General features: G+C 32.4%; 2 protein-coding genes across 2 annotated transcripts; one reads left to right on the top strand and one right to left on the bottom strand.

Annotated features, from left to right (window-relative positions):
- The first annotated feature begins 3,428 nt into the window (after window positions 1-3,428).
- LOC109156104 (STOREKEEPER protein-like) lies at window positions 3,429-5,110 on the top strand. The gene is made up of 2 exons (XM_019303934.1): window positions 3,429-4,464; window positions 4,504-5,110. The coding sequence occupies exons 1-2, from the start codon at window positions 3,597-3,599 to the stop codon at window positions 4,833-4,835; spliced, it is 1,200 nt and encodes a 399-aa protein (XP_019159479.1). The 5' UTR covers window positions 3,429-3,596; the 3' UTR covers window positions 4,836-5,110.
- A 380-nt stretch (window positions 5,111-5,490) lies between these two features.
- On the bottom strand, window positions 5,491-6,198 carry LOC109156105. The gene is made up of 2 exons (XM_019303935.1): window positions 5,795-6,198; window positions 5,491-5,713 (listed from the first exon to the last, which is right to left on the bottom strand). The coding sequence occupies exons 1-2, from the start codon at window positions 6,124-6,126 to the stop codon at window positions 5,656-5,658; spliced, it is 390 nt and encodes a 129-aa protein (XP_019159480.1). The 5' UTR covers window positions 6,127-6,198; the 3' UTR covers window positions 5,491-5,655.
- Window positions 6,199-12,381: the final 6,183 nt, after the last annotated feature.

Genomic DNA, 12,381 nt, shown 5'->3' with positions numbered 1-12,381 from the left:
TTAATCAAATGAATGACTCAGATTGATCAGATTTTAATTTTTCCTTAAGATTTTCTAATTTATCCTTAATGAATATGATTATTCGTTAACTTTTCCGTTAAATATTATCTTTTTCGTTAGTTTCTGTTAGTTCACCGTTAACTTACTCATTGATTTTAATAAGAAAGGTCTCAGGTTCGAACCCCATCCCAATCAAATTAAAGTTGGCATAATTAGTACTCTATTTTACTTTTATTAAATTAATTAATTAATAATTTAGTAGCTACAAAAAAAAAATACATATGCATTTCTTTAATTTAGAATTATGTGTGTACAATGTCTTTATTCAAAAAAAATATATATATATTCACTATCAATAAATTAAATAAGAGAAATAATTTCTTTAGTTATATTGTCTTTATTTTTCTCAAATGTAAAAATTCTTTACATTCAAATTAATCAATTAATTATATTCACTATTTTTTAATTAAATATCAAAGTTATAATACAAAATAATGCTATATATTTATTTATCAATTATTTTATTAATAGCATGAAAAAATTAAAAATTAAAAAAAAAAACATATTAATAAAGTCAGTCATATTAACTACTTGAGGGATTTGTTAACAAAGAGAATATTCAAATCACACAACAAATTGAAGTGAGAACTACATAGCAATGTCCTTGTTTAATAATCAGCAGTTAGTGTTAGCGGATTTGACCAGCGAATTATATCAACGATTGGAAAAAATATATTTAAAAAAATTAGCCATTTAATTGAGAGATTTATTGTCAAAAAAGAGTATACAAATCACACAACAAATTGAAGTGGGAAACTATCTGGCAATGTCCTTGTTTGGCAACCCGTAGTTAGCTCATCAATATTAGTGTATATTTAATATTTTATGTCCTAATTTTTATTTGTTCTCCCTTATTTCCCGTATTTGGTTTCAACCATAGCCATATAATTATTTTATTGACAATTATAATCAATCTTGACTATATTATCTTACATTTGTAAACTTAGAATTATCTATTTAAATATGCATATTCAACATTCAATTATCTATGCATTAACAATTCCAATATAATCTTGCATTGATATATTTTATAGTACTTATTTAAAAAAAACATTTGGCATTATCTCAAACGCGCAATGCGCGTAAAAAAAACTAGTATATATATAAATGTTCAAGCACTCATTTGTACTCGTAATTGGGTGTTAGGATTTAATTATAAAGGTATTAATGCATTATTATTATTCTTTAATCGTTATTTAATAGTTACTACTTAATATATGAATACTTATAAATTACTAATGATTTATTTTATAAATTTAGGTAGATGATTAAGATATAGTATTGGTGAACGAATTGTTGCTTGAGAAGGCTTCTAATGTTCTTGGTGGATGAAGGTACTTTAGTCTTTATAGATTACTTTTTTAAGATTTGTATATTTATTTATTGATTTATTGTTTTACTAATTTATTTTTTTATTTTTTTTATAGTTACAATTATGCTATTGGGAATGTTTCTAATATCTTTGTTGTATTGTAGTCACTACTCACTAATGAGTTTATCATTTATGGACTTCTGGATTTAAATTATGTTTGAATGTTTGGCACTTTAACTACTCTTGAACTTTTGGTTATGTGAGTATTGCGGAACTTGAACACTTTGAATGTTTTGAACTTTTGATTATGTGAGTTTTGCGAGACTTTAACACTTTGAATGTTTTATTAACATTGTGTTGAAAACTTATAAGATTTGAATGTTGTGTTGGAATTAGGAAGTCGATCTACCATTCTATAATTAAATTGTCATTGTGAATTTATTTATTATAAGTTATAAGTGTTATAACAATTAAATAAATTCCTTAAAACAAAATAAAATATATATTTTTTAAGTAGTGCGGGCTGGCCTGTTTGGCCCATCAGCCCATGACCAACGGGCTAGATTGAGATTATTCCAACCTGTGATGGGCTAGCCCGTATTGACAACTCTAATTATAAACATAATTATTTTTAGTTTTTAAATTATTATTTCTCTATTAATACCTTATAATGAGTAGTTATGCTGTGCATCCGTAGGCACCATGCATGGTGCATACGGATGCAAAAACGACATCGTTTTATAAAAAACGCGCGTCTCCCATTAAAAAAAAAATTCAGGTTCGATTCCCAGCAACAGCATTATGTTGTTCATTCATTCTGGAATTTTAGTTTATAGATTATGGAATTTTAGTTCATTGATTCTGGAATTATAGTTCATCGATTCTGGAATTGTAGTTCATCGATTCTGAAATTTTAGTTATTGCTGGGAATCGAACATGAAATTTTATTTTTTAAGGGGAGACGCGCGTTTTTAATAAAACGACGTCGTTTTTGCATCCGTATGCACCATGCATGGTGCATACAGATGCACAACATAATTTGCCCCTTATAATACAGTTAGTCAGTTACCAAAATTCCATATTAACTCGATCGAGGAAGGAAATTAAAGGCGGTTTATTATAAACTAAAAAGAAATATGCTGCTATTTCGATAAGTATTTTAAATTTAAAGTGCATAATGGCACAAAAAATTTAAAGTGCATATACTACAATGTGCACTGATCAGTAGTACAAGATACATTGAACAATAAACAAAGTGCATCCTCTTAGGTGCATTTTTATATATCATCGAATGTACTTTGTATTGTGTACAATGCACTTCAAAATTTAAATATATATCCAAATATCATAATATTTTTTTTACTTCATACTTTACTGTTCATTAGCTGTTGATCTTTTTTCAAATCAACAGCTAAAATCATTTTGTAATTTCTACTTGTGTGATTGTTCTCACGAGATCCGATAGTATGTGTGTGATCAAATAAGAACATGGCTCTCCTGAAAAAAATAAGAATTACCCTCTATCGCTCATTAATATTTATCAATAGTTGAGGGTTATAGTAAAAAACAAATGTTAGGCACCCCTTCACTTTTCATCACATTTTTACCACATGATTTGAAAAAAGTTAAATCATTGTCTTCACTCACAAAAATGATTTGATTATTCAACATTCTTTTATTTATATTATGGACCCTTTAATTGAAGAATGACATGACAGATTCATGAACGAAGGAAGAAACGATCGTCGGAAATTGGAGAGAAGAGATGTATCCGTCTTAGAAGAAAAAAAAGAGTAAATTAATTAAAACACATTCATTATTTTACCTATTAATATTTTTTCGGTCATATTTGGTTGATAATTTAGTCGACATGACTAAAATTAATAAAAATTACATACTTAAAATACTAAATTAATATTTTTGAAAGTCATAGATTGCAATTAATCAGACTTGAATATTTAGTGGACCAAAATTAAAATTTAATCAAAATCAGATGTAGAAGGAAAAAATTGAAACAAGTGTAACAACAATTGCACAATATACAACTCAACGAAGCAGAACAATTTAAAAAGCCGGACATAAATGGGCTCAAACTTTACAGGTACGATGTTTGAGGAGTATATATAATGCAAAACCCTAAACAAGCCGCTCGTACTAGTTGCTCTCCAATTCTCCAAGGCTTCTGTTGCCTCTTTCTTCGTCTTGAGCGTTCTCAGAAACAATAATGGCTCCCAAATCCCAGACGCGTCTAGTAGACCAGCCACCATCTGCATCTTCATCTGAAGACGAGGAAGAATCCGACCCGGAAGAAGAAACCCAAAACTCTGAAGAAGAATCCGAGGAAGAAGATGAAGAAGCCCCTGAACAAGCACCCAAAAAGGCACCGGAGCAACCACCCAAAAGGGCCCCTTCGCCGCCGCTATTGTCGAAGAAGCCCACCGTTCAAAAGCCACAATCTTCCTCCGGATCCGAATCTGAATCCGACGAAGAGGGCTCGGATTCTTCTCAACACACCGAACCCTCGCATTCCGTTTCGGACTTCACAATCAAAACTAACCTCCCTTCTAATGCCCCTCCGGCCTCAAAGCCCCCGGCAAAGCGGCCGATGGAGACCCCTGTAAGAGAGTCGGCGAAGAAGAAACTCAAGTCCGGGGAAGAAGATGGGAATGCGGAGGAGAAGAAGGTTCCAGGTTCGGCTTCTGCCGGGTTTAACAGGGTGTGGAACGAGGACGATGAAATTGCTGTTCTAGAAGGTATGATTGATTACAAGAACCAAAAAGGGGCTGACCCTTCTGCTGATTTGTCTGCTTTCCATGAATTTATTAAGGGGAAATTACAGGCTGATATTTCCAGAACTCAGATGTATGAGAAAATTAGGAGATTTAGAAAGAAGTTCTTTACCAATATAGAAAGAGGGGATACCCCAGATTTCAATAAGCCTCATGATTACAAGACTTTTGAGGTCTCAAAAAAGGTTTGGGGCAGTAGTGGAGTTAGCAATGGTGTAAATGAGAACACGAAAAGCTCTAATGTGAAAGCGAAGAGGGCTGCTGAAATTAAGAAGATTAGTGAGCCAAAGAAGGGTGCTAAAGTTGGTGTAACCAAGGAAGAGCCAAAGAAGGTTGCTAAAGTTAGTGACTTTGATGTAACCAAGGAAGAAGAAAAGGAGAAACCGAATGTTACCAAAGACAAGGATACTGGGATTTCTTTGAAAGATGAAGGGGATTTCAAATCTAAGTATCCACGCCTAGTTCAATCCTTCAATAAAGCAAATATGCCTAAGTTATCAGAAGAGGCACTTGCAATTATTCAGGAAAATTTGAGTTTGATAGGGAGTTCCAAAGCAGAAGAGTTTGAGGAGCAGTGGACCAAAATACTGAAGGAAGAGGCTGAACTATTCTTGAAGATGACAGATTTGATGGGGGAACAGATCAAATTGATCGTCGAGACTATAAAGAGGTAAATGCTGAAGCTGAAGCTTTATGTATTATGGCTAGCTATATAGATGTTTCTGCAGGGTGAATTTTGAGCTTTAGATATTTTGATTTAGTTCTCTGCTCTAGAAACACAAACCTGTTTTGTTGATGATGATTAGTGTCATAGGGCGGATTGTGTTTTGTTGTAAGCTTTTTGCTTTAGAAGTCCACTTTTACATTTTCCTTTCTATTTCCATATTCATATGCTAATTATATTCTTGAAAACTTTATTGTTATTATGTTATAAAAGGCCTATTCTTAGTGATAGTTATCTCATTTGAATCTTGGATATTCATTGTGGATATATATGCAGCTTCATTATTGTTAGCACTTTGCATCACATATTAATAGTGGATACACAATTCGGGTTGCGTTTATACAAAGATAGATTCGGGTTGCGTTCATACAAGATAGATTCGGGTTGCGTTTATACTAGATAGATTTGGGTTGAGTTTATTTCAATTCTTCAATTTTGTTTGTCAATTGCACTATTGATTCTTGATTTCTGTTGCTGCTTTTGATATTTCTTGCCACCATTCCAGGGTGGCCTGTGTTTCTTGTTTTTTGTGAAAGTTGTACGGTGAACAATGAATTCTGGACTTCGAATAAATGGAAGAACAAAAAACTGGAAAACCAAAAGCAAGAAATAATTTTGGACTATAAATACATTATTATACTATAGACATTAAAAATTTTGTTCAAAAACGGTAGACATGTAATTAGCAAGACAAATAGTTACAGAATAATATTCGGTTTTACGTACAAAAATAGTGGATAACTAAGAGCAGAAAAAGGCTCCATCAGAACTTAAATTAAGAACGGCGCCGGAGAGAATGCCGGAATTGGGATTGGACGGGAACATTTCCTGAAAATTATGAAGAAATTTAGGAATCTAATCATACGAGGGATTGGAAAACTATAATCGGAATGAAAGATAAGGGAATACCGGTAATAGTCGGTTTGTTTGGATGCTCCTGAAACTGTCCCCGTAGATTTCGGTTTGGCTTTCACCGGCGATTTTTTTTCTGAAGACGGAGCCGTCCGTACACCGGCGCCGCCGCCAGAAGTTCTATCTATATAACCCCCCACCACCCCGTCTTCGGCGATCACCCGTAGCTTCGGTTTCCAATTCGCTGCTCTCTTAGCATTATTGACAGTACTCCTCGTACTTCTCCTCGGCGGGATGCTATCGGCCTCGTCCGGTTGCTTCCTCGACGTCTCGGCCGTCGGAGCAATGGTTGCGCCGCCCCAACACGCCCTCAGTTTGGGGAAGAACATCGCACCAGATTCACTGAAGCAGTCTGTACTAAATACTAATCGCAAAACCGTTTGAATTGAATCCTTCGATTCCCAGGGGATCCGTATATATAGGAGGAGGTGGAGCCCGCGCAGGTGGCAAGCGCGAAAACCGCGAGGGGGCGGGGTTGCCAACGTGGCATTCTCGCCTTGCTTTGCGCTAAGGTTGTCGTTTATTCGTCATTTAGGAGCCAGCCTATTTACCCCACCGCGGTTTTGCTGAGCCGCCGTTTGAGCCTACAGAATACAGATACAGTTTTTTTTTTTTTTTTTTTTTTTTTTTTTTTTTTAAATTAAATTTCCTGTGGTCCACAAATACAATGATTTAGTGGACGTAATTATATATATCCATCTAAGGTAGAAGAATCTATTTTTGATTCGATGAAGAGGTCTGGGCAAATTATTCTGTGGACCCGGGTTTAAAGATACACCATTTACCTTTTAAAAATTTACAATTTGTGATGACCTTTATTGTATTTACAAGTTTTTAAAATTTAGAAACACAATTTATATACTATAAATTCACAATAACAATACTAAAAGTACACAATTTGGAACCAGCAAGGTCTGGTGGACCCCGTTCCGTGGTATAACAACTGAGAAGTTTGCAGTTCAGCCATCTTTAATACAGTTGGATTTGAATAAAAATCTTGAAATTAGCTAGAATGTGGGGTTGATTAATGTTGTTTAATAGCATGATCCCCCAATGATAAAGTTTATTTAATTTGATAACATTATATTATTGGCAATTAGTGGTTAAATTTATGTTCAATTGACCTAAGTGGAGCTTGTGGAGTTTCCACTAGCAATTATGTTTGAGCACTTCAACGTTTAATATAGATAATGCATTGTCACGAAATTATCACAAAATACAACAATTATTTTATAAACTTCTAGTAATTGGTTATATATGGCATGTTTATTGCACCGAACATTATTTTTAAATGATTTGATTTGATACTATATTTTGAATCTTGTTTGTTTTTTTTTTTTTTGTTCACTTCTTTAAATTCCATCTCTTGTGATTCTTTTGGACGTGTATGGTGCAGTAGATTAATGCATGATATGCATTGAATTGGATGCTAGTTGTCACCCTTTGCATACTATATATATAGTGGACTAATGTAAGCTAGCTACTGACCACTTTTACTAATGTGATGATAGTCAGTGTTACTGACCACTTTTACTAATAGTCAGATATCAAAAGTAGTTAGTAGCACTATTATTTGCCACCATCTTTAGATTACTATAAGATTCACTACTTGATGTTTTTTAGCAAATCTAAAATCTAAAAGGATTATATTATAAGTTTGGCTTAATCGTTTTGGATAAGGCCAAGAACACTACACCTAACCAATGAGTAGACATATCTAATAATCACACCACTCGACCAATTGTGGGCTTGGTATGAGGGAGAACAGATTTGGTAACATGACACCACTACAAATTACAAAACATATCTAATTAATTAATAATATTTGAATATTATGGTCAATAAATCAACAGGAAATTAAAAAAAAATGGTGGTGGTTGTGAGAATATAGAAAGCAGTTGGATGCCATCAATGGCTGGGCCAAGATAGTATTCAAGTCTGAATACGAAAGAAAAGAACTACAGAATTGAGAGGAAATTAAAAACAAAGAATTAATTGGCTGGTTAAGTGGATGCCATGATCTCCAGGGAATTCTGGTGCCATCTCCATTCAATCTCCACCACAGATCATACTCAGATCATCTCTGCATATTTCTTGCACTATGTACTATACGGTCTTGTTGCATCATATATATTAATTAATAATAATCCCATTTTTTTTTTTTTTTTTTTTGTGGTTTGTTTTTGTGTCCAGAAAATTCTTCTCACTTGGATAGCCATGCCCAGAAGGAATACAATTAAATTAAATCTGGGATAACTTATACCGACGAGAGTACGAGTGACGGCCGTGACGGTGGTCGCTGTCCTCTTCTTGCCCCGACCAAAACCACCTATTGTCCATTTCTTGCCAGCCTAGCTAGCTCATCTATGTACCAAATATGGTTTATAGTGCATGTGCATGTGCATGATATTTCTCATTATAAAATAATATCAAAATTCCAATAAATACTCAAATCCAATAGAGAATTAGAGAATTGTTCAAATTTAAATATTAGTCCATGTGAAATCGATGTTTGCGGTGATTCGAAGTAGACAGTAACTCGCACTTTAAATTCTTTTGCAAGATGTGAATGGTATAGTATCTAACCGAACACAACTTGCACGATATCTTGTCCTATGCCAACAGGATTAACCAATGGGGTGTTTAGGATTGTGGAAGCTAAGGTTGCAGTGTGTGGAAATATCCAGTGTTTGGTTCCTTTCGGAATAGGAAATTTCATTTATGGCAGTGTATACGTGATAAGAATAGGGCGTGCCTCCCATCACGGTTTTCTGTTATATGTTGTTAAATTTTGAGAGTGATTGATAGTCATTGGCCGGTTTGAACTTAATAATATGCTCTAATACTAACAATATAATAGTACTGTTGATTTTAAGAATTGGACAGTTTACAGTTGGCCAATACAACCTATTGAGAAACAAGAAAGTGTTTATTACTTTTGAGTAAAATAAATTTTCAACCCTTTACAAGTTATTTTTTAATTATAAATTCATTGCTTGCAAAAGTAGAAAAATAATCTCCGATCCTAAACTTGGGTATAAACACAGGTAAGATAAAGACAAATTATATTGTGGAGTAGGGTTCACCTTGTAAGACAAATTTAGGTACATAAAAATAATATTTTAGGTATATATAAATATTATTGTAGATACATAAAAAAGACACCGATGAGAAAATAGTGAAGCTATATACTTACACTATTGAATTTATACACCTACAATAGTGAATTTAGGCTATTTAGCTGATAAAAAAGTAGTAAATTTATATATTTACAGTTGCTAATTAATTTATGTACATAAATAGTAAATTTATGTGCTACAATAGTAAATTTTTATGAATTAAATTTATATGTCTAAAGTAATGACTTGTAGTTTATTTCAAAAGATATCAATATAAATTTGATAATTCATCTAGGTGGGAATTGCAAATCTATAGGTGGCAATTGCCACATAGGGACACAAATGTTTATTTTATTATTATTATTATTATTATTATTATTATTATTATTTTTTTGCAAGCCCATGCACAAATGTATTTGTGGGCCACATTTAAAAAAAAAAAAATCTTTTGTTTTATTATTATTCCAAAAGGTTGAACCTCAACCCGACAGAGCATTTAGCTAGGCGAAAGGTAGTTAGTTCCCACACTGCCGCTGGTCTCCAACTTTTCACTTCACTATGACCAGTTGCGAGTTTTTGTTTTGGCACCAAGTAGCTCCCACACTGCCACTGGTGAAACTCGATCCCTAGTCATTTTTTCAAACTTTTACCTCTATGACCAGTTGAGCTGCCCATGCAGGTGCTTTATTATTATTATTATTATTATTATTATTATTATTATTATTATTTTATTGTGTGATGTGAAATTTGAAAGTGAGTCGAAATTGTATGGATTGAGAATGAATAATAGTGAATTGTAAATATGATGATATGGGATAGTTTAATCTACTTTTGAAAATGAGAGGATAGTGCTTGGATGCAAATAACCTTAGAGCTTTTTAATGATATATATTTTTGTATATTAATTTTATATGTATAAAAAGAAAAAGAAAAAAAGTTAAGAAAGTATATTTTTGGATCAGAGTCTATGATATAACTACTAGTACGTATAGTACCTAGAAAGAGTAAAAGTGTTATTATTATTGTTCAAGTATACTAGGACGCTATAAAGTCAAGTAGAAGGATGACTAATTAGATATCATAATAAGCTAATATAAGTAATGAAAATGAGATGTATGTAAAAAAAAAAAAAAAAACATGAATATGTGTAGATAGTACAATAATCAAGGAGCTTTTTATTATAAATTTCAGCAATCTAAGTCATGATAACAATTTGCAAGTGAACTAAGGCACCTTTTAATTGGTGGACATGGGCGCAAGTGGGTAGTGCATCAATGTCCTGCAATGGTTAAGGTTGTTGGTCACCTAGTTTAATATGTCTCTTGTAAATTAAAGCAAGTTTGAGCAACAAGCAATCTATCAATTCGACAAAATCCAATTGGTCTAGCCTTCCGAAATGTTAGTTCTTTGGTCCAATACATTTGAGCAAACATTTTGAATTATTGAATTAGTTAGAATACCATGTAAATCGGTCCCTTATAATATATGATGAAATGAGATTTGATAGTGATATTTTTTATTATTTAAAAAAAAAAGTATCTAAATTATCAATCAAACAACATAAGTCCTACATGCCGGGAATTTGGGTTAACTTGCAAAGATGTGACATTTAAGGATGTGTTTTATTCAAAGATGAGTGATGGTTGATTCAAATTTTAATGACAAATTCATTTGTAGAAAGACAAAAAATAAAAATGAGGACGACAGAGGATCAACTCCTACTAAATATCAAGGCAGGTAGGCCCAAAACTATAAACTCAGGTTTCTAATTATATTCATTTTTCATGTCCATTATATGAATTATCCTCATCATCATCTCACTCAATTCCACTTGTTCTTCGCTTGTTATTACCTCAATCAGATCAGCCTGGATTAACCATGTTTCATGATGAAGTTTGAGATTAGATCGAGATGAATTTGTGATCAAATACGAGTACTAAACACGGGAGCTCACAAAATAAATATAGCTACTCTTTTTTTTTTTTTTTTTCCCGTAAAATTAAGAGCTAGTCAAAATGTGATGGATATAATTACTTAACATCAAGATTTTTTTTAAAAAAAACTCAAAGTGGTAGTTCAAGTGGCAAAGAAATTTTTTTTTGTGGGGATCGGATGATCTTTGGGATAACCTAAATTCAATTCCAACAAGTGACAATTCCTTAATTCTTCTTGGGTCAACTCCCATGTCCCCACCTCGTAGTTTACATCAAAAGAAATCAAACATTTTATTGTTTATATTGTTGGTTTTATATATTAGTGTGACCCAACATAAACTCAACGAAGGTACACTAATATTTTTCTTTGTAAAAATATGTGTAAGAAAAACTGATGCAACAAGTGTTACATGTGTGCTTGATTTGAGAGAACTAGAGTCTAGAGCTGTAAAAAAAGATGATAAATGAGTCATTAATTTTTCATTTTTTTTTGGGAAAATGGCACTTTTTCCCCCTGAGTTATATACCTATAGCATTTTTCCCCCATAAGTTATTGAAGTGGCTGTTTTTCCCCCTGAAATATTAAATGGACATATTTACCCTTAAACTAAATATTTAATTTATTTTTTTCTCCAACAAATTATGACCATAATTTGGTTCAAACTAAACAAACACTATAGCAACCAAACCGAAATATTCCAATTACAATTTAGAATCGAAATTCGATATTTAGAGTTTATTAAAATCGTGAACCGGAAAGGACGGTTCATGTTCCGAAAAAAAAAATAAAATACATTTATTGTTGAATTTAGACTATTTAAATAAAGACGGTTCAAAACCGCGAATCAGATCCGGAACCGCCGGTTCACGGTTCAAGATTCAATTTTTTGATACATAATTTTAATAAATTGACATTTAAATATTGGGTTCTAGATCTGAATTATAACCGTAAACTATTAATTCGATTGCTTTAGTATCCGGTTCAATTCAAATCGAACCGTGGTCATCCCTACGTATACGCAATAATTTGTTGGAGTAGTAAAATAAATAAAATGTTTACTTTAAGGGTATAAATGTCAATTTAATATATCAGGGGGGAAAAAGCACCACCTTTAGAATAATTGAGGGGGCTAATGTGCTTACCTAAATAATTGAGGGGAAAAAGTGCTATAAGTATATAACTCAGGGGTAAAAAGTGCCATTTTCCTTTTTTTTTTGAGGATTTTATACAATTCAAAGCATTTAGTACAAAATCTTGTTAATCATCCGTTATTAACCGCTAAAGTAATGATAAACCATATAGTTACAATCATTATATATTAAAATAATGCCAAGGTTCAAGTTCATTAGCTAAGGACAACCTCAAGGATAATCATGATAAGCAAAAACCATATTTAACTATGGGTATTGACTCTTTGAGCTGTAACATATATAAAAAATATAAAATCGATATTAATTACCTTATAATAAAATCAATAGTACTTTAAAAAACTAGAAAAAATTTATCAATAAATTATTAAATCCATTGGTA

This window comes from Ipomoea nil, unplaced genomic scaffold (genome assembly GCF_001879475.1).
Source record: "Ipomoea nil cultivar Tokyo-kokei standard unplaced genomic scaffold, Asagao_1.1 scaffold2704, whole genome shotgun sequence".
NCBI lineage: Eukaryota > Viridiplantae > Streptophyta > Magnoliopsida > Solanales > Convolvulaceae > Ipomoea > Ipomoea nil.
This window is presented reverse-complemented; position numbering and strand designations above follow the sequence as displayed.

Excerpts from the sequence above, each read along its gene's own strand:
- LOC109156105 (XM_019303935.1), bottom strand. The coding sequence starts at position 6,126 with ATGTTCTTCCCCAAACTGAGGGCGTGTTGGGGCGGCGCAACCATTGCT. Across the intron at positions 5,714-5,794 it reads AAACAAACCGACTATTACCG|GAAATGTTCCCGTCCAATCC; the intron begins GTATTCCCTTAT and ends CATAATTTTCAG.
- LOC109156104 (XM_019303934.1), top strand. The coding sequence starts at position 3,597 with ATGGCTCCCAAATCCCAGACGCGTCTAGTAGACCAGCCACCATCTGCA. Across the intron at positions 4,465-4,503 it reads GCCAAAGAAGGGTGCTAAAG|TTAGTGACTTTGATGTAACC; the intron begins TTGGTGTAACCA and ends AGGTTGCTAAAG.